The 26,046-nt window shown below is 33.1% G+C and overlaps 2 protein-coding genes and 1 pseudogene across 2 annotated transcripts; 1 reads left to right on the plus strand and 2 right to left on the minus strand.

The window, feature by feature from the left end:
- Positions 1 to 640: 640 nt before the first annotated feature.
- LOC113523538 (gem-associated protein 5-like) lies at positions 641 to 15,723 on the minus strand. Its single transcript, XM_026909521.3, has 18 exons — positions 15,421 to 15,723; positions 14,820 to 14,979; positions 13,735 to 13,948; positions 12,305 to 12,911; positions 11,740 to 11,925; positions 10,498 to 10,740; positions 9,688 to 9,874; positions 8,530 to 8,689; positions 7,893 to 8,052; positions 7,029 to 7,168; positions 6,560 to 6,684; positions 5,525 to 5,699; positions 4,473 to 4,802; positions 3,314 to 3,461; positions 2,793 to 2,872; positions 2,209 to 2,341; positions 1,857 to 1,943; positions 641 to 1,524 (listed from the first exon to the last, which is right to left on the minus strand). The coding sequence occupies exons 1-18, from the start codon at positions 15,615 to 15,617 to the stop codon at positions 1,242 to 1,244; spliced, it is 3,615 nt and encodes a 1,204-aa protein (XP_026765322.2). The 5' UTR covers positions 15,618 to 15,723; the 3' UTR covers positions 641 to 1,241.
- Positions 15,724 to 17,241: 1,518 nt separating this feature from the next.
- On the plus strand, positions 17,242 to 21,069 carry LOC113523455 (protein FAM50 homolog). The gene is made up of 6 exons (XM_026909437.3): positions 17,242 to 17,771; positions 17,867 to 17,974; positions 19,055 to 19,259; positions 19,867 to 20,021; positions 20,412 to 20,524; positions 20,843 to 21,069. The coding sequence occupies exons 1-6, from the start codon at positions 17,427 to 17,429 to the stop codon at positions 20,940 to 20,942; spliced, it is 1,026 nt and encodes a 341-aa protein (XP_026765238.1). The 5' UTR covers positions 17,242 to 17,426; the 3' UTR covers positions 20,943 to 21,069.
- Positions 21,070 to 21,277: 208 nt separating this feature from the next.
- Positions 21,278 to 25,606, minus strand: LOC113523471 (dehydrodolichyl diphosphate synthase complex subunit DHDDS-like; annotated as a pseudogene).
- Between the last annotated feature and the right edge of the window lie 440 nt (positions 25,607 to 26,046).

Here is a 26,046-nt window from a genome sequence, read left to right on the forward strand (position 1 = left end):
TAACTGTCCTCTGCTGAACATAAATCTTCCCCATAAGGGGAGTTTTGCCAATAGTTACCACGCTTGGCAGGCAGGTTGGCAACCGCAGTTAGACTTTTGAAGACGTTTTAAGAGGGACGCTAGTGCCCATCCCTCGACCATAAGTTCCTTTAGTCGCCTGCTACGATACTCACGGTAAAGGAAGAGATACTCTATGCCGGGACACAGGGCCTATGCAAACCTTTTTTTTTTTAATTTATTAATGCTATTGTTTATAAAAATATAATAATAAGTAGTTTCCTTAGGTACCTCTGTCACATTCGTGTTTCTACCGTGAAGCAATTGTTTGCATGGCTTTGTTTCGATTTGAAGGGTACAGAGGCATAATACCTTTGTCCTCAGGAGCAATGCAAGGGGGAAGGGGTACAATGAAACTGTTGAACATGAAAATGTCTTAGGCGACTGTTACCACTACATCAGATGGGCCGTATGCTTGTTTGCCATTCTAATTGCTAAAAAAATCCAATTTCTTGTAGTGGGAAAGTACTCCAATTTATTTTGTTTATTTGTCTATTTGTGAATTGCTGACAATTTAGTAAGCCGATTTAGGAATTTAAAATCACAAATAATACTAAAAACTCAATAAAATAAAAAAGGAGCAAATTGTACAAACACATTTAATAAGACAATAATAATACATCAATCAATACAAGATGTATTGATAGTAAAAGATCAAGACAAGGATTTAGTTATGCAGAAAATAGCCATTTCTTGTGGGATGCCCACATTTTCTATCTAACTCCAATTCTTGTCCGATTTAACATCAAGATGCCAGTACAGTACAGTACAGTACAGTATACACTAGTACACTGATCTCGCTGTCCTATAGATGCAAAACATAACAAAGATATAAAACAGATTCTAATGGCCATCGTAAAGCAATACGTAACTTTTTTAAAATTAGAATGTTAAATTTAAAATTACATCGCACACAATGATAAAAATAGTAAAATTCTGACTTTGCAATCAAGATTAAATATTTTACTGAACTAGGAGTTATTTGTATCTTGCGAAAAGTCCATATCACGGGTAGATTACTATTATTTTGTTTAATTCCTGTTTATTGGAATTATTACTAGTATTATTTTAATAAAGATTAAAAGAAATGATAGTTTATAACCACATTACTAGCTATTAATATCACAATATCAAACTTATCGAGAGGCACAGTATGAAGTAATAAAATACTGACAGAGATCAAATTAAACACCATTGGCCGGTTTCTCTTCTTCATTAATTTTATCTCCATTTTGGCCATTTTCTTTCATTAGGAGTTCAAATCTAGTTGGTAACTGTTCTAACACTTCTTCAGTGTCCACTGCGACAACTTTATTTTTTATCTGTTCCCGTTTCTCTGATATATGGTCGGCGAAAGTATTTTGACCAGCCGTTTTAGCCAACTCCGCCGCTAAACAGAGCCACTCTTCATCCTGAGTCTTACCAAGAACGGTTGCCGCTTGTGACAGATTTCCAAGAGCTAAATAACTGCAAACATGCAAAATAGTCATGATTATTAAGTTACACATAATTGAAATACCACTCCGACACAAGGACAAAATATACATTAAAAAAATGACCAAATCACAAGTCGTCGCCTAATAAAATATTTATGCAAATGCTAAAATTACTATGAAGAATTTCATAGTTTATATATAAATCACCCATTAAGTGCAGAATCAGATTGAATACTAAGTCAAAAGTATAAACAAAAACCTGCCTATTCTACAAAGTACATGAATATTTATAACCAGACTGATACCTTAAATAAATAAAAGAAAAAACAATCAATTCTATTGTTAATTAAACCTTAATCTTACCAAACGGCAGCCATGTTATACATTCCGTTACAAGCACAATACTGAGCCCACTGTATCAACGTCTGTTCAGCTATACTGTCCATATATCTGTAAAAATATATACAGTTCATTATAGCTATTGGCGACAATAAAAAATCAACATACACAAAGTAAAACTTGTCTTGGTCTTGATTTATGTTTTTTTATATTATATATTCCAACATTAGGGTCTATATAGATAAAGAACAATTACATAATATAGTCTTTAGGATAATCCTCAGACGATAAAAATTCATTGTCCATATAGCACCTTATTGCAATAAATTTAAGTAACACATTATGTATTTGACTAACAATCCAGATATTATATTACCTCGTTCTACATAAAATATAAGCTTCGTTGAATAGCCGTGCCTCTACGAGCACATCGACAGCACCTTTTATGTCGTGTATGCTGAGCAATATGGCCACTTTACGATACACCGGGCCACCATAATTTTTATTATCTGGAACAAACATTTTATTGCCTTACTAAGGTGCTTAGAACAATATACCCTTTGTTCTTATATAAAAATTACTCATAGTATTGAGACACCGCGGCTTAGGCCGCAAGTGTATTACAGCATACTAAACAGTATATGGAAGGCACCCAAGACAAGGCATTGTGAATTCCAATTTGAAATAAAATCATTTATTAAAAAATACAGTATATTGTCACACCTGCGGTTATGTATATGTGCATATACAAAAAAATACTAATAAAGTATTTTTTCGTCCTTGATATGTGACAAAAAGAGTCCTATGGCCTCCATTACACATATTGTGTTTGTGTCAAATTTCATGATATAACGAACACTCTTTTTTACATTTATAATATTAGTAAAAATTAAATTGCAGAATCAATAACTTAAAACTAGTACATAGCTGTTGACAAATTAGAGTTTACAATTTACTTACTATTTAGTTTTTCTGACTCGTTCTTAGCTATAAGTCTATCAATTTGTGCTAAATACAGCTGTGTCGTATCCTTCCAATATCTAAAATAATAAGACATATATATAAAATAATTAGACATATTTCATTTCATACAATGAAAGGATGTCTCTATCTCTATGGCACTCGTGTAACTGCCATAAAACATCTGTGCTTGCATAGTTGTTTCTGTTTAAAGGGCGAAGCATGCTAGTGCAATCATAGAGTAGGTAAACATAACATAGCATGAGATGTGCCATGGTCATCCAAGTATATTTTGAGATATCCATGGTGCTGTTCAAGTCTATAGGCGATGGATACTACTTTCCATCAAGTGGGCCGTCAGCTTGTTTGCCATTATAAGTATTTAAAAAAAAATCCACATTTCATAATAAATCGAATAGCATGACAGTTTTTATAATAGATATTTTTACCTTCATAAATCTTAAAATTACCACCACTTCGAGAATTCGAATTGTTAACTGAATAAACATAAAATAACTTACTTCAAAGAGACACAAGGAGCGACGCTTAGCAGAAACGTGCAGAGGAGGTCGCGCTCGCTTGCGAACCGTATGACGCTGTCAATATGCCCACGAAATATACTCAACATTATCCACGACTCCACGCTGTGTGCCGTAAGATGTCTTTCCACTACACATACAAAGAAAAAAAGTAAGAAGGAATGCCATAAGATCACTTGACGAACCTAGGTTTTGGAATTTGAAACATTTCTAAATTCATTCATAAAATGAGTTCTTCACCAGAGGGAGACTGTACAAAAGTCGATATACCTTACCTCTGCCCCATTCGTGTTTCAACCGTAAAGCAGTTGTGTTTGCATGACTGTGTTTCGGTTTGAAGGGTGGGATATGGAGCGAATTTACAGAGTACAGAGGAATAACACCCGAGTCCTCAGGAATGGCAACACATGGGGGTATCATGGGCGAAACAGTATACTCTGTTATGTCCATGGTACTACTCATGTCTACAGGCGACGGTTACCACTTTCCATCAGGTGAGCCATCAGCTTGCTTGCCATTCTAAGTTGTATAAAAAAAATTTACTCATTGTAAATGCTGATGATTATTGGAATTTGGTGTAATTTGTCTTATCAAATTATAACACAATATATATTTATTTATTACATCCACTGGGTAAGCCTTACAGTCTTCCAATACGCTCACCCATGAAAACATGAGTACAATAACATATAAAAAGGAATATTACACGAAAACATTAAACAAAAATAATATAAAAAGATTTAACTGAAACAAAAAATGTCTGAACACAAATACTCTGTGGTCACTCGACGAAACTCCAGCAAGTTGGAGGCAAATATATCCAATTGCGGATACCGGTTCAAAATATCATTAAGTAGTTTCAATGCAAGAGATAGGGAATGAATGAATGATATGAAATTATGCCAAAAAGTTGCGTCACAGTACAACTAAATGATTTTTTTAATAATTTGATAAAATTATTAATAACTTCAACTTTGATAAAATTAGTATGGAAATAAAAACTGTCGAATTGTGAATCAAAGTCGATTCACAATCGAAAATGTGACTTAAGATAGTCTTACTAAATTCATTTTTCAAGGCCCCTAATAAGATTCACGACCATTTACGTGAGTGAAGAATAAATAAAAATAACAAAACTTACATTCTTTATCCAAAACTTCATTGACTTCATTTATATTGCCGAACATTTTAATGAAATCCGTATCAACATCCTCACAACCGTTGGTTTGTGAATTATCACTGGTAATAGAATTCTTGTGAAGATATTTATTCAGTAGCTTCCTTGCGCCTTGTATGTTACAATTCGTTATTTGTTTGTTCAATAATGGTAGTAAAAATTTCTTGGACACCTTTAATTTTCCGTCATTAGTGGCTGCCACCTTTTTATCCGTCTCCTCCTCGTCCAAATCTTTTGGTTCCTTCTTCTCTTTTTTCTTCTTATCTCGCTTTGTTGCCACTTCTTGTTTAATTTCTATGAAATTAAATTAATAATAATATAAAAATTAACAAAATTATAGACTATTGTATACACAAAAATATAATATTTTGGGATCTTTTTAATTAGATTGTCCCTCTCTTATATGCTAACATTCATATATATAAGAATTACAGGGAGGATAAATTCTTTTTAACGGAATCTCTATGGCCCCATTGCTAGCAACCCTGGTATATTAATATCTATGAACCAACTGATTATCACTTTTCAACCAACTTAAAAAAAGAAGAATGTTCTTAATTCGGTTGTATTTTCTTATTTATTATTTGTTACCTCACAACTCCATCAGTTGTAAACCGATTTGGAAAATTATTTTTTACCTATAAATTAAAATCTAAAAAAAATCTTACAGATTGGTCCCTTTTTTATCTGAAAGGATATACTTACAAATTCGTCTCATAGAAATGTTATAAAAATCAGCTCAGTAGTTTAGTTTTTAAATTAAAATAACTGGTTTTGCCACAATTGTAGTCATATTTTTTTTGTGGAGCACATTTTGATTTCGTGTTTTTCATTCAATAAAACAAAATCACAAAAAAAAAATTTTATGCGTTGATACATCAGGCAAGACACGTCTAATTATAAAGGGAGAACTTGGAATTGTTAGCATCCTTTGAAGGGAGCGTTCTACAAGTGAAACTGAAATTTTTCACCAAAGAAGATTTTGGATTAATTATAATAGTAAAAGACATTCCTACCAATGTAAGAGTCGGCAGGATGGTCGTTGATGTCCCATACCCGCAGACAACAGTCCCCGCCGCCGGAGATGACTTTAGTGGCGAGTTGCGGGTACGCGCACCACGCGGCAGACAATGCGGGACTCGCGTGACCGCCGAATATTGATATGCATACACCTTCTGATACATTCCATATCTGTAACATATGAACATAACAAAATAGTTTTTTTTTTAATGAATGATAATGGAATGGTCACACTGCCTACGCTAACGGTATACGCTGGCGATGCACCAGTGAAAGATGATAGGTGAAAATAAAAAGGCAGGTCAGTTAGTCCATCGTAGTGAAGTCACTTGGAATTAAGCACGATGATTTGCAGGGGGGACCGCGTGGAGATTGGCCTAACCTGTGGTATATTTCATTTTCATACGGCATACTATTTGCATGCAAACTTTCATCCCAATATTTAATAAAAAGATGAATTATCCTCTCCTCACCCTTACTTACGTTACATAAGGAACAATTATGTAAATTTACGTCTACAAATTAGTCAAAGTCAATTAGATACTTCTGTTCCATTCCTCTTTCGTATGAAGGGTGTCGTGAGCGAAACAGTATACTCTGTTATGTCTATGGTATTGCTCATGTCTATAGGCGACGGTTACCACTTTCCATCAGGTGGGCCATCAGCTTGTTTGCCATTCTAAATTGAAGTCAGTTTTTTTGTGGGACACATTCTTTAATTTTATATAACAATTTATTAACAACAACATTCTATGGATGCTAAAAACAATCTATGGATTGTAATTATTTTATATATCAATTAACTGAACTTTATGGACACTCACTATTATATATGGTTTCTTTTATACATGTGCTTATATTACTTGCATACATCCACTCTAATTTGCCTACCTCGCTTTGGAATTAAAATTTTTGTTTGTATAAATAAAATCCGTTATTGGGTGTATTCATAAGAGACTTAGCATGTAAGTTATTTTTTAAGAGCTGTGGATTTTTGTATAAAATAAAATAAAAATAAAAAGATTACTCACTCTAACTGTGCTGTCTTGAGAGGTGGTTAGCAACTGGCCATCATGGTGTGGATTCCATGAAACATGCAGTGCTTGACCGCTGTGACCCACTAATGTTTTCCAAGTTTGAAATTGATGGCTGCCATCTAAAATCAATTATATTATAACTATAATACAAATAAAGCGGAACAGCGCCATCTGGTCGAACTAAATAGTTTTTATAATAATAGTTTAATATTAAAATATGTTTTATATATTCTGCAATTACTGGAAGTTTTTTTTTATACCACAAAGGTAACAAACAAGCATACAGTCTGTCTGTAGATAAACAGTCTATATATACTGTATATACATACTATATATACTGTAGCCTATATAAGCAAATACAAAACCGAAGCTATCATATAAAAATTGTATATTGCAAAATATGACATAAAAACAAAGTAAAAAAAATATATTCAAACAATGTTGGAATTATTTTATAGCTCACCTTCTTTGTTGCAATATTCCAGTATAACAATGGAACCTTGTTTCTCCTGTGAACACACAGCAATGAGATTCTTGAATGGAGATTCTTCAGTCGAATTTGATGTTTCGAGCGGGTGCCAATCAATAGCGTAGATCATTTTGCTGCAAATAGGAAATTATATATTATACAGTATCATCATATCAGCATTAACTGACCACTGACAAGCCCCTGGGACCCTTCTTCCTTTAACACCAGTACTGTATATCTCTCTAGATTTGATAGTTTGTAAGTAAGCATACCTACAATATACAAGCTTTAAGCGATACCGTCCGTCTAATATTTTACTGATATTATGTAGATATTAATACCTTCTCTTAGCAGCAAAGATGCTAACCGCAAGCTATCCCTACGTTTAATGAAGTGCTTACTTCAAAATGAATCCCTTTATAACCTTTGTCTATGTGCCCCTAAAAATTTATGTTGTCATTACAGGACGCCCCAGATCCTTTTTCCTATAAATTAAACCCCCCAACGGGGGGTATTATCAGTAGCTGCCACGCTTGGCAGGTAAATTGGCAACCGCAGACAGACAGCTTTAGAGATGTTCTAAAAGGAACACTGCTGTCCATCCCTCGCCCTCCTTTAGTCGCCTCTTACGACAACCACGGGAAAGGAAGGGGTGGCCTATTCTATACCGGGACCACTCGGCCATAATTAGATTAAAAAGAAATAATGTTACAATTTAAGTTTGTATTTGTAAACTTCTGTTATGTTCGCCTAATAAATAAAATAAAATGGAGGTTTCCATACCAAACAGTAACCAACAACAAATTTCAACCGATATAAAAGTTGTTTATCGAATTTATATAATCTGTCTATACGAACCTGAAGATAAAAGTGGCGGCGAGGAGTGTATGCGGGTGGTGCGGTGTAAGCGCCGCGACTGCGCCGGCGCAGCTGCCCACCAGCAGCGCGCGCGGCTGCCACCGCGCCACGCACACCTCCCAGCGCTGCCCCTCCACCGACACGGCCACCGCCGACGGTGCTGGGTCGCGGCACACAAATAAATATCATTATTTAAATCTATAAATCATTGTCTCCTGCAGTATATAAATTACCACACACCTGAACCACTTGCTAACTCATCTACTCGTAAAGGGCGGATATCCAATACAGTATTTCAGCCTTTCCCAAAGTGGGCGATAACGCCCCCTTGTGGGCGCTGCAGGCCTAAAGGGGGACGGTAAGAGACCCAGAAAAAAATTATATCATTGTGTTAGAGGCTTGGGGGGTGATTTGTTGATCTTGAAGTAATAGTGATTTTTAAGCAGGTGAAAAAACGGGGGCACAAAAAAATAATTATTCTCAAAGTGGGCAGTAGACAAAATAAGTTTGGGAACCCCTGCAGTATTTGTCTGTACTCGGTCTCTACTCAATTTTTTTTTACTATAGTTACACCAACAAGTACTACATAAAAATGTGTGCCAAAAACACCACACTATATCTCTACAAGTAAACTCACCTTCGTCAGGTTTGCTTGTGTTGTAAACAACCAAATCACCGCCTCCACATGCGTATAAATTGTTCTCCTCGCCCCAGTACAGAGAGTATATGCCGCCGTTCAAAGCCGGTAGTAGCACCCGAGCCGGCTTTTCTGTTCTACTTGTATCAATCAAACCGACCTGGAAAAGAAATAAAAAAAATTTACACTATCCTTCATTTACGTCTGTTATTAAAACTGAGAAAAACCTAAAGCATAAAAATGTTAAATATAAATACTTAGAAAAAAAAAACATGCTAGATAAAGTAACATCAAGCGTGTTTGTCTTTTAGGTACAGAAAAAAAATTTAAGTCGAATTTCTTGCCAGTTCTGCGCGGATAAAACTATTTGCCAAATTCGATAATAGTCACACACATACTAATGGTAGTTAAATTAAACAACATAATTCAAATCAAATAACCAGTGATACGGACCTAGTTCAGTAAAATAAATAAAAAAAAATGTTTATACGCAACATTTATTTTAGTAATAGGAAAAATGTTCTTAATTATAATAAAAATGTTCTTAATTGTAATACCTACTTATTTATGAAATGAAATGAATTTATTTTGCTAGAATGTTGGTAGTTTTTGATGAAAGAGGTTTATATTTCCCATATACATTCTGCCTTTATGTCGGCGTGCAAATTATTAACAATGTCAAAAATTTATTCATTCTACACTATATTTCTTTTCATTAGTCATATAAATCAAATACATACATAATTTATTACAATAAAGAGAAAATAAAACTTAAGAGCAAAATTAAATTAAAATAAAAAAAAAAATTGTATAGGTTGTCAAGTCAAAGTTTGTCAGGTTGTTGTTTATACATGTGTATTGGTAGTGAGATCTAAAAGAAATAATTGGATTACAAATTAGTTACACAATTGTCAATATTGCTAAAAAGCCAATTTAATATCTAATAAGCTAATTTAATATCTATATGCATGTATATGATAACACGAGTACTGCTTCCTACAGAACAGGCTCAACCTAGTGTAGGAAGCAATGATAAATTCTGTGCTAATACAAACATACTTTGTTAAATAAATAAATATCTTATTATAAATATATCTTATATCTTAATTAAAATATTATATTTATATATCTTACTACAAAAATTTATTATCAAATTACCCTTGATTCACCAGTTGAAAACGCAAGTAGATTTTCTCTGACAGGATGCCATGCGACCGTCAACACTTTCCCCTGCACATTCTGCCAGTAGCTGTTCACATTACCAATGTTCAGCTGTGATCCATTCTCATCGGACACGCTGGTCTCCCAGACGCGAACCGCGCCATCACCGACACTTACAGCGATTCTAATAAAAAATATCATATATATTATTAAAAATCTTTGATTTTTTAAAGTTTTTTTTACAATATACACACAACTTCAAGGTGTTTATTGATTCTCTGTTATGGCTACTAAGAGTACTCCCTGTATAGAACTACTATATGAAGACCTTAAAGTACGTAACTAGTGATTGTAGGGGGGAAAGGGATTGTTAGTAATTGAGACTGAGAATCCCATTGCTAGCAATATACCCAACCAGGTCGACCTCCCCGTGTTCCCCCCTGGAAACCATCGTTCTGAATTCCAAGTGTATTCGTCACGATGGGCTAACTGACCTGCCTTTTTTTCATTCACATCTATCATCCCTCACTGGTGCCCCGCCAGCGTATACCGTTAGCGCAGGCGGAGTTACCATTCCATTATCATCCATTAAAAAAAAATACCCTGTAAGGTCGACCTCCACATGGTCGTATTCATCACGATGGACTAACTGTCCTGCCTTTTCATCTCACCTATCATCGTTCACTGGTGCCCCGCCAGCGTTAACCGTTAGCGCAGGCAGGATTACTGCATTGTCATCCATTAAAAAAACCATGCACGGCGATAGTCGTAAATTAATAGATTATTTACAGTCTTAATACCACTTACTTGCCAGCGTCATATGGGCACGGCTGTACCGTGTAAAGGAAGCCACCACAGCTGGCATGTTTAGCAATCTTTTGCCGCGTGGCCAGCGAGTAACAGACTAAGGTACGGTCCTGTGATATGGTCCACACTGGATGATCCTCTAGAGACAAATCATCAGACTGCACCCGTGGCGCCGACGATGCTATGCAGGATAAGCCACGTTTGTGCAGAGTGTGGACAATTTGCCACTGTAATTTGTTTTTGCTGTAGGAACATAATTTTTATTATTGGTTCAGATTATAAAAAAAATTTAACAAACAAAAAGTATGCAAATAAAATTTACATCTCATTTACATTCCAAAATAAATTGAGCTGCTCGTTTCACTAACAAATATATATTTATTACTATTATTTCAGCTATTGACTGTTTGCCAGTAGTTGCTACGCTTGGCAGACAGGTTGGCAACTGCAGTTAAACTTTTAGAGATGTTTTAAGAGGAACACTGCTGCCCATCCGTAGCCCTCCCTTAGTCGCCTCTTACGACACTCACGGGAAAGGTAGGGGCGGCCCATTCTATGCCGGGGCACACACGGCAACAAATATATATGTAGAAACATAACCATGAATAAACCAGTTACAAATATAGCATAAAAACAATCAATTCTTAGTTGATACAAATTAAAACTGTTATTTATGACTAGGGATTTGAAGTACTTAGTTAAACAGCATTACACGATAAGTTAGTAACCATTGATTAATTAACATATCAATAAATATAATAAAATCGTAACTGGTCACTGTCTATACATGAAAGATATATTAAAAAAACTATTATAGTTTTTCTTTGCAATAGAACCCAAAACATTTTTTTTTTAGAATTTTCGTATGTTTGTCTGTACATTTGTGCATGTTATTCTCAGAATTTCTCTCAGGTTTTCACTAATGTGTTGTGGTTTGCTCCACTTAACATTTAGAGTTTATTTCAATTGGTTCATAAATAAAAAACCTATATCAATCTTAGGAGTCACATATAAAATACTATAAAATAACCGATCAGTTGAATTGGCTGAAACTTTTTTTATTATATGTTTTATATGTATGTTGTTATATGTATGTATTACATTGATTATCGAAAAATCTGTCTAGTGGTGTGAAGCCGGGTCGGATCGCTAGTATTGAAGCAATATATATAATCTTTGTAATATGACTCTATAAAATATGACTTCAAATAAAATTGTATCTGAAATACTAGTAGAACTCACCAGTCGATTTTCAAAGGATTACATTCCAACAACTGACTCCTTGCATCCCCTATAAGTAATAGGTCAGATTTGAGCCACAGTAATGTTGCCCAGGGGGGTGATTTGTTTCTTGGGTTCTTGGTATTAACTGAAGGCACACCACAGGATCCCACAAGTTTACCTGTTTTAGACCATATTCTTACACCACTGAAAATAAAAACAGAGATAAAATAAATCATTATTTATTCTACTTAGTTAAAAAGAAGAAATTAATATTTATTTAATACCATTTTATATTATGTATGTATGCTTAGATCTTTAAAACTACACAACGGATTTTTATGTGGTTTTTTTAATAGATAGAGTGATTCAAAAGAAAGGTTTATATGTATAATACATGCATAATATACTAGAGAAACACTGATTTTTTTTTTTAATAACAATTTCATTTTGTTATAATATAATTTTTTGCTATTATTATACTTTAGTATTTAGCATTTTGTAATTTTTTTACAAGATTTCCTTTGGATTAGGTAAAGCTAATCCTAAAATATTATAAAATTATTCCCAGCTCTATTTTACTTACCCATATTTTCCAACTGTAGCTAAAAGATGCTTATGTATATGAGTAGATTCAGCATCTGGTACTAAAGGTATTTCATTACTGCTACTAGATGCTTCATCACCATTCTTTTCACTATCAACATGGGTTCTATCTAATGCTTGCACTAATGATTCTATAGTCTCATCAGGCTGATTTTTCATTTTTAATATTTGATCTTTAAGTTTCATGCATTCTTCTAAGTAATCCAGAGGTTTTTCTTCTTTCTTAATTTTTACCATTATCTCCTCAGGTACATACTTTTTGTGACCAAACTCATCAGCTTCATGATCTTTGTAAATATCAAATGGGTCATCTTCCACAACTATGGATTCATCAAAGCTATCCTCAGGCAAATTCTTTATGACTCCAGATTCCTCTAACTTCTCCCGTTGACCCTTTGCTTCCAATTCCTCTGATCCATCACTCTTTTCAGCTTCACTTCTTATTTTATTCATTCTTTCTGTTGCACTAACCTTTTTATCTAACTCTTTTAGTGTTTTCTTAACAACCACTTCAAACCGTGGGCACCAGCTTAGATTAATAATTTCGTCATCCTGACCACGCACTTTGTATACCAATTTAAATGGATCTACAAAACATTAAATACATTTAATTCAACTGTACAGTACAAAAATGTCTAGTTAAACGATAACAAGTTGTTAAAACTTGTAACATGACTAATGTCTATGTCTCATCGAACAACCTCTTGAGAAACGAAAGTTTCCAGATCTGTTTCCTTTGGGATATCACTGTCACATCTAATAACAAATTACTTAATACCACTAATCACTGTAGCAGTATTAAATAATTTGTATTATGCACTTATACAAAGAAAGTTTAACCATGATTTTATTCAAGTATTGAACCACACCAATCTTGTATTTGCACTTAGAATGGCAAACAATTTGAAAGGGTATAAATACGGCAACATGGGCGAAAACTAATCATTCTCAATTTGGGTGCTGAATGGTTAATACTAGACCAGGACAGCGATTTATTAATTTGCCTGAAGATGCTTCATTTAGAGGCGTAACGCAAAAAATGCTTAGACAAAATAGCATATAAAATAGCAGTTGCATATTGATGACTAATATGGACGGTTGTAGAACTTCTGGTAATAAGATTCTTCAAGTGTTGGCAGTCACACACATACTAACGGTAGCAGATTTAAACAAAATAATTCTAATAGAGTACCTAGTGATATAGACTTTCACAAAATAACATTTAGTTCAGTAAAATATATAAGTTGATATAAATGTGTAAATGTCATCTATAAATTAGAGTACTACCATAAAGGCAACAGATCTCATCTCATACAATGTCATTTACTTAAGACTAAAGTAACAGTAACAAAATTAACATGAGACATATATACATATATATACAAAAACTTTAACAGTTCATTTTCTTACCATTCAAATCAACAACATAAACAACTCCTTGTTTTGTTCCAATAGCCACTTGTAAAGGTATATGAGGAGAACATGCCATGCAAACTGGTTTCATGTTTTTCAGTAGGTTACATGTTCTCACAACGTTGGAGTTTAGATCCCATTTGATTAAATTCCCATAACAACCAACTGATACTGCAATGGTCTTTGTACTGTAACCCACTCCAGAAACTTCCTATGGACATTAAAAAACTTATTAATTAATTTTTTTACAATACCTCATAGTTTTTAGATTGTCTTAAAATTAATATCATAAATTTTGTATGTTAGCACCTTAATGGTTCATTCAATTATCATACAAAATATGGCTAGGAAATTTATAGTGCCTGAAGCCTCATTTTATACAATAATTATATAAATAAGTAAATCCCAAGTATACACAAAATGTCCATATATTTAGTTTCATAAATTCATATTATAATAATGAAATATTTTAATTTGTGGATTGTGGATATAAAACATAAAAATTATTCTTTAATAAAAAAAGAATTTCCCGATTCAGTTTATAACTGACAAGATAACAAACACAAAAAAAAAATACCATCAAATACTTAGTATTTTATTTTTCTTGTTTAATATAGTCCTCATTTTTTTCTATCTTTCAAGTTATTGTACAATGACTTGAACCTAATAAAAAGTTGTCTTTTGATATACAGGTATTTCAACTAGAGACAGTTATATTTATACAATATATTGAGACTAATCAACCAATAAAACAAAGTCATGCAGATGAGGTAACAAGTAAAAACCAATAACAAATTATATAGATAGACAAATAAATACTCTTTTTTGTTTCCTCCATAAGATTATTGTAAACTTATTATAAATACAAACAATTACACAAAAATATTAAGCTAAGAAAACAATGGGCAGCCTTATCACTAAGAGCGATCTCTTCCAGACAACCAAAGGTTGTGGGGAAGAGATCGCTCTTAGTATAGCTCTTAGATGGGGAAGAGTATTTATAAACAGTTTGACTGAAGGCACGAAATTCTGTTCATTTTTTAAATACATATGCATACATACAATAATGTGAATATATTTACCTCTTTCTCAAGTACATGTACTTCATGGCTGTGTGTAGATTTGATTTGTGATTTATTTTCTACCTGTTGTATTGTCCATTGCTTAACTGAACCGTCTGCACTGCCTGTCAGTAATGCTCGCTTTAATGGCCATTCAGGTGATATATCTACACTAACAATTCTAGAACACAGAAACAATTAATGTTTTTAATATTGTTATGAAATTATATTGTTATAATGATTGTTCTACCAGGAGGCTCTTATATAAGTTATCTGCATAGCCCTATCTCATTTTGCTAACATAACTGTTTCATTTTAAAGAGAGGAATATAGCTCTGTAATTCTAAGTTACAGAGGCACTTTAATACAAAGGAATGGCAACGGATGAGGATTATCATGAGCCTTATCATGCATAGTTACATGGTCATTTTTATATATCTTACATTTTACACATGACAACTATTTGTTATAACAAAAATCCTATTATTACATGTAGACTGTGGATAATTTGTAAGAAAATACGTAATTTAAATACCGGTTACCTCTACCCTCATTATCAATATCTTTATTAGGTAATTATTATAATTAAATATTCACATTATAATATTATTAATTATCTTACTTGTCTAAATGCGCCCGGTTCAATACGTGTGCTTTATAACTCCGATTTCCTTCAAACAAACCAGTGCTTGCCGGCAATGGCTCCAAAACACAAAGACTCTTGGTAGGACCTCCATAAACTAGCCAATCATCATTAGTCACAGCTAAACCTGATACTTGGAACCAATTTGGAGAAGGAAATAATATTGCTTCATCCATACTTTAACAACTTTATCTCAAAAATCAGAAAACAATATATACGATAATAGAAACCGCTAAAAATTGTAGAGACAGTGTCACACAATGTTACAGTTTAGAGAGGACAGTGTTGCCAAATAGGTAGCGGTGCGCAACTTTACTATTCCGATTACTAATTACTCAACTGAGCAATTCATTCGGGTTACTAATCTTATTATAAAAGAAAATAGCTAGAATAAAATCATCAGTCACCGCAATAATATACCATATATTATTAAAACTAATACAAGCAAAACATTTCCCAAGTCGACTGGTCGTCGTGGGAAATTAGACTATCACCCTTCATCTAAAAATGTAAACATAAAAAACAGATTGAATAATAATAATAATAATATTTTTTTTATTTAATACAGTAAGTTACATAATTGTTTAACTATGGTCCCCATATATAAATATAAAATAAGGATAAAAAAGGAAGATGTCTAAACATATGCACATATAACGTCAGATCATTATCATCAGTAGAAAGCTAAGAACAAGAAATTACATAGAAGAAATGATAAAATAAAAATCGTAAATTTTATGGTTGCCTCCATTCTTCTTATGCAAATATAATTAGTAAAAAGAAGACAGAGATACATCATCAGTTGTTATTTTCCTCAATTTAAAGCAGTCTAGTGTATACAAAATATTTGATATGTCAATTATTTGTCAATAACAAATTTTACATTATTAGATTATATATTCGACACAATTTATGTAGATAGTATGTAAGCAGGTTGTATCTGAATTTGATAGGGTTATACAGCCGTATAACAATTCACGCAGAGTTTAGTGTATAAAGTACTTCTAAATGTACTCTATGAGCATTTTTTTTCCCTTAGAATTCACAAGTTCATTGGGCCCGACGGTCAACTGTCATTTCTAAATAATATATACGCACTATATAGGTATATAGTATATGCATATAAGAAAAATAACGCTATTTGTAATTATATCATTATTGCAATTATATATAAAATAAATGTTAAATGCTGTACACTATCATCTACCGAAATTGATGTTTTGACATCAGTCACACATTAGAAAGACTATATGTTAGCGATGCATTACTTTACTAATCCAAATATTAATTATACGACTGAGCAATTTATTCGAATTATTTGATTGATTTTCAAATCATTTGAATACCAATTTTATTTGTTTGACTGCTAGTTTCTTTCGAGTACAAATTTTATTTTACTGCTAATCACTAAAGTAATTCATTGGTAGTTGTTTATCTACGAGTCGATATGAACGTAGTCAGAGCAACCAAATCGCTTGGAATGTTTTTTTTTTTTGTTAATTGTCATGCATTATTTAGTATATTTAATAAAAAGTAGCAACTTACGATACTTTTCAAAGTAAATTTGTAATAAGTATCACCTATTGTAAAGTTAATAGTAGAGAAAATATTTTATTTTCATTATTAGTGGTTTACATCGAAAAAAAAAAATATTATTTGTTAAACCATTCGAAACGAAAATTAGTATAATACTAACTTATTTGTCGATTTATGAAAATATTAATTACTAATTCAAATAAAATCATTCCGTCTCATGCACGTTACTATATGTCAAATAAATGTCACTTTGACAATTCAACCGAGGTTCATTCATTCAATCAGTTTTAATCTTTTTAGCTTCTCCTTTGCTCGTTTTGTACTTATAAATATTTTCATTTCATTGTTAATACATTTTTAGAACATTATTATTAGAAAAACCAAGTTTTCTCAATTAATTTAATCGATATTGTAAGCGTAAAAGTAACGGGCTAGTGTATTTCGTTATAATGGCGCATTATAAAGGTGCTGCCTCCGAGGCAGGTCGAGCAATGCACCTTATGAAGAAACGAGAGAAAGCTCAGCAAGAAATAGAACTGCGGAAGAAGAAAATAGAAGAGGATTTAAAAATTGATAACATTGAAAATAAGTTTGCAACCCATTACGATGCTGTAGAGCAACAATTAAAAAGTTCTACCATAGGTTTGGTAACTCTTGATGAGATGAAGGCGAAACAGGAACATATAGTCCGGGAGAGAGAAAAGAAACTGGCACAAAAGAAGGCTGAAAAAGAGAAAGAGAGACAAAAGGAAATAGAAGCTAAACAGGCACAGAAAAACAAACAGAAACGACAGGTGAACTCAAATAAATGTTTCAATAAAATAATTTTACTTCCTACTTCTTGTAATTTTTTTGTTGTAGTTATCATTAATGTTTATTATATTCACAGATTCAAGCACTGTCATTTGATATGAATGATGAAGAAGACGATGATGGGTCAGATGAAGATATAAAAAAAGAAGAACCAGAAAAAAATTGGCGGGAAAAGGAGGAGCCAGTACGTAGAAACATTAAGTTTATATATTGCATAAAACAAATTGTTGAAGTTGAAATTATGAAATTAAGAAAGCTAGAGATATATCTATATATAGGAATAAAAAACATTAATTCATTAACATTTGGTTCTCTATGCTTACCTTGTTTTTTTTTTTTGTTGGGTGAAAATGGTATGGTAACTCCGCCTGCACTAACGAACTACGCTGGCGGAGCACCAGTGAAGGGTGATAGATGAGAATAAAAACAGGCCAGTTAGCCCATAATGATGAATTCATCAGGAATTAACCATGATAGTTTCCAGGGAGAACCGCGAGGATGTCAACCTGGTTGGGTATATTGCTAGCAATGGGATTCTCAGTCTCCATTACTAACAATCCCTTTCCCCCCATGCTTACCTTGTTAGGGACCTCATATAGCCTGTGTTATATATAGCTTTATAGGCAGATAGGCAAACTGAGTCTAGTCCACATACTCAGTGGTGGACTAGACTGTTTGCCTATCTCTCAGTATCAGAGGTCTGGGCAAAATTGAATGACTCCCCCTGTACCTGTTTAAGTAGTGGATGAAATTTTACAAGCTTTTTATTCAGTTCACATATGTATGTATAATTATTAATGTTTATTTATTTAGTATAAACATACATACGATATGGATGAGGAAAATAGACACGTTTGGAGGCCACCCAGAACCAGAGACCTGAATTGGGTTGCCCCTTCCATCTCCACTTGCCTTTTCTAATAATAAATAATACACATAATAATTGGTTTCTTTTTTAATGGATGACAATGGAATGGTAACCCTACCTGCACTATATGGTAAATGCCGGAGGGCACCAGTGAAGAATGATAGGTGAGGATGAAAGCAGATCAGTTAGTCCATTGTGATGAGTAGACCTCAGATTGAATTCAGCACAATGGTTTTCAGGGGAACCATGTAAATATCATCCTGACAGGGTACATAACTATAGCATTGGGGCCCTTAGTCTTCATTTCTAATAATTCTTCTTCTTCCCTAAATGATTGGTTGAGCTGTTCAGATACTAAGAATTATTTTTATATTTATATATTAAATTTATTCTTAGGTATTAAAGAAAATAAAGAAGAATCCTGATGTGGACACATCATTTCTACCTGACAGAGAACGTGAGGAAGCAGACTTGAAGCTGAGAGAGGAGCTCCGTTTAGAATGGGTTATGACCCAGGCCAGCCTGAAAGATGAACCAATTACAGTCACATTTAGTTATTGGGATGGCTCAGGGCACAGACGAAATGTTACTCTAAAAAAAGGTACATTATTATTTTTTTATACATATTCTTGGCCATTTTTTCTTACCTTATCTCTCAAATTGTAGCAAAATATACAGAAAAAAAAATTCATTAAAATCAGTTGAGCATAATCAGCATAGGTGGGAAGGGTAACAATAAGTATAACTTATCCTTATAAGGATAAGGTAATTTTTATGTTGTGTCCCAACATTCAAGTAAATTCTATTAGTGCCAAATTTCTATCTTCTTAGCTTTAAAAGAAACTTGAACAGTAGATACCATGGAATACTAACTAGTATGGATTAGTATTATAGTATTGGTACTATACCTTTGATAATTACAAGGTGATCATGTAACTAACAGATGACCCTGTGTTTGTTTATCGTACATTTTTCTGTTTTGAAATTGAATGTACCTACTTGTATATTGATTTTAATTTGCATAAAACATAATACCAATGTTTTGTTTTTATCTTCAAACAGGATTTTTAATTGAAATTTTGGTAGAATGGCTGATAGGTATCTAAAATATATCTATCTGCTAAATGGTAAATCCTCTCATTAAAATATGATTACTCTATTTACATTACAGAATGAACTTTATAATCTATATTATTTATATTTTACAGGGAACTCCATTTACCAATTCCTGCAGCGTTGTTTGGACACTTTAAGGCCAGAGTTTAGTGAACTGAAGACTGTCTCTGCTGACCAGCTCATGTATGTGAAGGAAGATCTTATTCTGCCACATCATTATACATTTTATGATTTTATTGTTACAAAGGTATGTTAATATTATATTAACTGAAATTATATCATATTAAAAATATCAATACATTAATAGTGTGCATGATAATAAGAGAGAGTCTGAAGTTCTTATGTAAAGCTTGATGACCTTGCACTGAAAATGTAGGTCATTAGCATGGATAAAAGTTCATGAATGTAAACATACAAGAGGAAGTTGAAAAAGTTTTGAATGTACTTCTTCATTGCTTTGTCAATTACAGTTTATTTCAAAGAAGATCTGTTCTCAAATGTACCATTAATTCCACACCAATGCATTTTTTTTTTTTTTGGGAAATTAGGTGACTGATCTCCAGAGAGCAAAAACACTATCTAAATATTTGTATTAATAAATAAGTTTCCTCATGTAATATATTTCTTAATCTTTCAGGCTCGTGGAAAAAGTGGTCCCTTATTTCAATTTGATGCATCAGATGATGTAAGATTAGTTAATGATGCTACACAAGAGAAGCAAGACTCCCATGCTGGCAAAGTATTATTAAGGTAATCATTTCGTAATTCATGTTCAAAATTAAAGGAAAAATGGTTGAAAAAATAAATTTAACAGCAATGGTTTTTTTCTGCAATGGACATGAAAAAGGTCCAGACACGATCATCTTAAAGTGAAATTGTTCTTTTATATATTTTTGGGCATTCAATGTTATGATGGAAATTTCCACCAGTATGCAAAGAAGGGTTAAATATAATTAAGAATATTTAAATATTTTCACAAATGTGTGGCCACTTTTGGGAAATCGACAATCACTAAATTTTCGGTGTTATAAATTAAACCATTATTTGAATAACTTTTTATTATTTCAGATCCTGGTATGAAAGAAACAAACACATTTTCCCAGCATCCAGATGGGAGCCATATGATCCTACAAAAACATATTCAAAATATACAATTAAAGGAAAATAAATTACATAAATGTAATAAACTATACATCAATATTGTAGGTACTTGTACAAAGCAATTTAAGTTAACAAATGAGCAGTAATTCGGGCAATAAAATTAATTTACTTAAATATACATATACCACCTTAAATTTGTAATGTTTTTTATTATGATTTTCCTATACCTTATCACGTAGTTTTATTTTTAGTCTGAAAAATGAAATGTCAGTGCAATATCTCATAAGAGATATAATTGTTAACCCTTAAAAGCCTGATTTTTTAAATCAAATTAAAAAATATATAAGTGTACCCTTTACTGTGTTTACTAATGGGGAAAAATAGTAAAAAAAAAATCAAAACGATATTTTTATATATTTATTTTAAAAAAACAATGGTATTATTTTTGATACTTTAGGCATTACGGTAATCAAAATATTTAAATTTATTTAACAATAAAACAATGCAAACCCCGGCATCAAATTTGAAACTTTAGGTATTTAAGGGTTAAGGAATGTGCAACCCATTTTGAGTACCGTGGTCATATATGAAAGAAGAAATAATTTTATTTTTGGTACTTCTTCCCTGAGTGATGGAGCATATCTCTGGAAATGTATTATAGCTGCAAACAAGTTCCATATTGTAAATTCTGGCCACAACACATCAGAGTAGTACAACACTGTATTTGATATCTGAAAGATACATGTATTTAAATTAAGAAGCTGAATTATAATCATCATTTAAGTTTTAATCACCCTCAATGCGATAGTAAAGATCTGCATAAACGAGTGACGATCCTCGGCGTACTTTTTGTCCGTCGTCCGAACAAGCAAGTTTACGACTACGGCAAATTGAAATTTCGTTTGCGGACATAAAATTCCTTATTTGCGCAGTAATATGCCATGAAATTTGGCATGATAGAGGACAACACGTTATACTACATCTATGTGACATAAGTAAGTTACTTAATCCTGGAATGTGAAGCTGTGGTTCCGAGGATTTCTAAACGTTGAGGGGGCTCAACGTTTAGAAATCCTCGGAACGGTGAGGTCGTTTCATGAGTTTCTTTTTTTATATAACTTAGAATGGCAAACAAGCTGACGGTCCACGTGATGGAAAATGGTAACCGTCGCTTATAGACATGAGCAGTACCATGGACATAACAGAGTATACTGTTTCGCCCATGATACCCTCCATGCGTTGCCATTCCTGAGGACATTCATCCCAGGAAGCTTCTGTGCTTCTGGGCGGAGCTGGGCTGTCTGTACTAGCACTAGCGACTCTACGTACAATGGCCCAAGAGGCTAAGCGCGGAAAAGAGAGTCTAATTTACATTACATTACAAGTAAGTTACTTTTTATTACGGTCACGCGAACAAAGCCGCAAGTTACACAATTAGTATGGCCATAAATCGTACCTGCCAAAGCATAAAGTCTGACAGTCTGACCTCACCGGACGTCCTCACCAACAGTTCGGGTTCTCCGAGTTCTAAAGTTGACGACACGAGTACCTCATCAATGTCATCTGCGTTTAGTTCCTTATTTTTGACACTATCTACTATATATGATGCTGCACGGCTGATTTCATCTCGACCTATAGAGACAACGTACTTATTACCGTTCAACTACTTTACTCTCCAAATGATCCGATTGTCATAATACGCAATATCTCACTTTGAAGATCAGGATATCTGATCTTTAAATTATAATTTTATGTATTGCCCTTTTATTTAAATGGATGATATTAAAATGGTAACTCCACTTCAGTATCGGTATTCGCTGGTCACCTATGAATGATGATAGATGAAGACTTGTTTAATGGCTGAAAATAAATTACCCCGTCTGCGCTGTCGGTATCTTCTGACGGTAAAGCAGTGAGAAATGATAAATGAGGATGAAAACAGTTCAGTTGCCTCATCATAATTAATTCACTAGAAGTTAACGACGATATTCCTTTTTAAAAGGCCGGCAGTACATCTGCAATGCCTTTGGTGTTGTGAGTGATCATTGGCGGTGGTAGTCACTTACCATCAGGTGACCCGCATGCTCGTTTGCCCCGTGTGTTGTAAAACAAAAACAATAGTTTCTAAGAGGAATTGCATGGAAGTCGTCCTGACTGGACGTTGCCATTTATTTATATGATTTTGTACATTTGTTTTTAATATTAATTATATAATTAAATTAATTAATTATATTCTTTTTTTTTATGCAACTTAGAATGACAAACCGGCGAGCGTGTATGAAAAGTTTGAAATTTGAAAAATTGATAAATGTGGAAGAAGCGAAAGAGGTTTGTTTGAATAGAAGCATTTTCCGTTCCATTGTTTCTGCCTACCCTAATGAAAGACAGGCTTAACAGATATGTATGTATGTATGTAGAATGACAAACAAGTTGACGGCCCACCTGATGGAAAGTGGTAACCGTCGCTTATAGACATGAACAGTATCATAGACATAACAGAGTATAGAGAAATTTAGATACTAACCTGTATAAGCCAGAGCCATGTTGAGCTTAAGCTTGCTGTTCTGCTTACTAATACGCATGCACTTGGTTGCAAAGGCTTTCAAAACATCTGGCAGGAGGGACAGTCTACCAATTACCCGAATATTTAAACCCATCTCATTAATCGAATTACTGAAAATGAATGACTATCAATAATTACGAGTACTGTTTAATGTGTAGATTTTACACGATAAAAGCATATAATTTACCACTATCTATTTTATCTAAGAGACTACAGCATGGAGCTCTTCACAAAACAAGTAAAGATGTTTCTTCCAAGTCGGCAACGCGTGCGTAATGCCCTTGGTATTGTAGGTGTTCATATGCTACGGTAACTGCTTACCATCAGGTGGGCCGTATGCTTGTTTGCCAGCTCAGTGATATAAAAAAAAACTTAGTATAAAAATAAAATCGTAACTAGATTATGTCTGTACATGGGAGATATTTAAGAAAATATAAAAGATTATTATAATCTCAATAGATACTAAAACAATTATTTTTAGGAATTTTGTCTCTGTCTTTATGGTTGTTCCGACTTCACGTAAAAAGTACTGCATCAAATTGGATGCGATTTTCATAGTTGTGTTTTTCAAGGTGTAATTTAAAATTTGGTGTATGTTTCATCATGATATGACATCTATAAGTGGTATATTTCATTGGATCTCCTATTTCTTAAATCCATGCGTTAAAAACTATTTGCCATGTATAATAAGGAAATCCAAGGAGTGTCTGTTGTAATCATTCCATAGACTTAGTATAACGTACTACGTAAGAATAATCACTATAAAGAAGTTTTAAAACTATCTTCGAGAACGAAAGACAAAAGGTTTTGGGAAAACAAAAACAATTAGTAATTAGGTCTACTAATAAATTATAATTTAACGAGAATTGCCGATTAATAATTCCATATCACATTGAATGGTTAAATGGACATTTGATAGATACCCATACTTGTTAATTTTTTTTTTAATGATAATTAGAATAGCAAATAAGCTGATGGCCTACCTAATGTTAAGTGGTAACCATCAGCTACGGACATAACAGCATACATTGTAATACTCATGGTACCTCTTATGTGTTGCTATTCTCAAGACCTAAAGTACTACCTAAAGTACCTAAAGAGCCTCCGTGCCCGGTAATTTTACTGTTATTCCTGCACCCCAACCTTCAGACTGAAACACATTCGTATAAACACAGTTGTTTCACAACAGAAACACGGATAGAACAGAGATAACATGCAGGCGACTTTTAACAGCCTCTCTGTTACATTTAATCAATCTGCAATATATAACTACTAAAGACATGTTAGTAAGAAAATTACATACATCTCATTTAATAAGTCTTGGAATTTATCACAAGCTAGCTCCATAATAGCATTTACTTCCTCTTCAGGCCTTTTGAAATTTTCAATGCTAAATGCGTAAACTGTAACCTCGGAGATACCAAGATGTAAGCACCACTAAAATATATTTTTTTGTATAAGAATAGTAATAAATATAAAATAAATAGCCATCATGTGAACGACAGGACCGTTCCTTATGGCAGGAAGAGTACTATGTTCAGTAGCGGACGAATAATGGCGATATAATGACGATGATGATGATCATAATAGTTGCGGTGACTTAGCTGTACTTGTATAACTCTAGTTTCTGTTTACTATATTGTTATTAAGAAACAAGTATGATATATCTGTGGTAATAAGACCAACAAGTATCTATATACTGCGAGGTTCGTGGTATATGTATTTCACGATATTGGTAATATCTACAGACAACCATTTTTATTTTCACAAAATGGGTCGTCCACTTATATTTTTACATAATTTTAATCATGCCTTTCAAAAGGCAATTTAATACATACCTGTAATACTTCTGTTAATTTACTAAAACCTCTACTATGGCATATTTTGCTACTTGTATTCACAGCGATTTTTTTTTGCGGACCGCCGATTTCCGTCCATTATGAAGGCGACGTGTCGAGGGACGCGACCAATTTTCAATACATTCATACAAAAATTTTGAAAGAATGTAACGGTATTCTCCTTAGTCCATGCCATTTGTAATCCCTCTTTATGTAATACTAAATGTAGATTATATTAAATAGAAGTATAATGTCGCCTAAATAACAAAAAAAGTACAACTGATCGGTTCGAAGAGGTAAAACGAAATGTGAACTATCAAATCGGCTGCATGAATTATTAGTCTTACACATAGTGTATATGTAAATAAAATGAATAAATAAATCGGCAAAGAGTGTTGTTCACATACTAAAAAGTTTAGTAGACGTTTTAAGTTATTTTTTATAATGAAATACAAATATAAAAGTTATTCTGTAGTGAAAATATTTTAATGAAAGCTACTCTAATTAAAACAAAAAATGTTGGAACTTTTTTACACATGTAGTTAAAAGTTATGGAAATATGTAACGAGGGAGATTTCATTTTGTTTTGTAATAAATTTCAAGTTTGAATAAACTTGTAATTTGGAATGATAACTCCTGTTTTACAGTCGCTTATAAATAAATATATAGTAATATTCAACATCATGGAAAACAGTATATACTGTATACTTCTGCGTTGCTATTCCTGAGAACTAATATGGTTACAGCTTGGTGGCAGAAACACCTTAGAG

The sequence above is a fragment of the Galleria mellonella genome, unplaced genomic scaffold (genome assembly GCF_026898425.1).
Source record: "Galleria mellonella isolate WM207_F2 unplaced genomic scaffold, CSIRO_AGI_GalMel_v1 utg300, whole genome shotgun sequence".
NCBI classification, from domain to species: Eukaryota; Metazoa; Arthropoda; class Insecta; order Lepidoptera; family Pyralidae; genus Galleria; species Galleria mellonella.

Bases quoted from the DNA above. Each gene is read 5' to 3' on its own strand.
- LOC113523455 (XM_026909437.3), top strand. From the start codon at position 17,427: ATGGCGCATTATAAAGGTGCTGCCTCCGAGGCAGGTCGAGCAATGCAC. The intron at 17,975-19,054 runs GTACGTAGAAAC...ATTTATTCTTAG, and splicing joins GGCGGGAAAAGGAGGAGCCA to GTATTAAAGAAAATAAAGAA. The intron at 20,525-20,842 runs GTAATCATTTCG...TTATTATTTCAG, and splicing joins GCTGGCAAAGTATTATTAAG to ATCCTGGTATGAAAGAAACA.
- LOC113523538 (XM_026909521.3), bottom strand. From the start codon at position 15,617: ATGGATGAAGCAATATTATTTCCTTCTCCAAATTGGTTCCAAGTATCA. The intron at 7,169-7,892 runs GTTCGTATAGAC...TCCTATTTGCAG, and splicing joins GCCGCCACTTTTATCTTCAG to CAAAATGATCTACGCTATTG. The intron at 1,944-2,208 runs GTAATATAATAT...ATATTTTTACAG, and splicing joins TATATTTTATGTAGAACGAG to ATATATGGACAGTATAGCTG.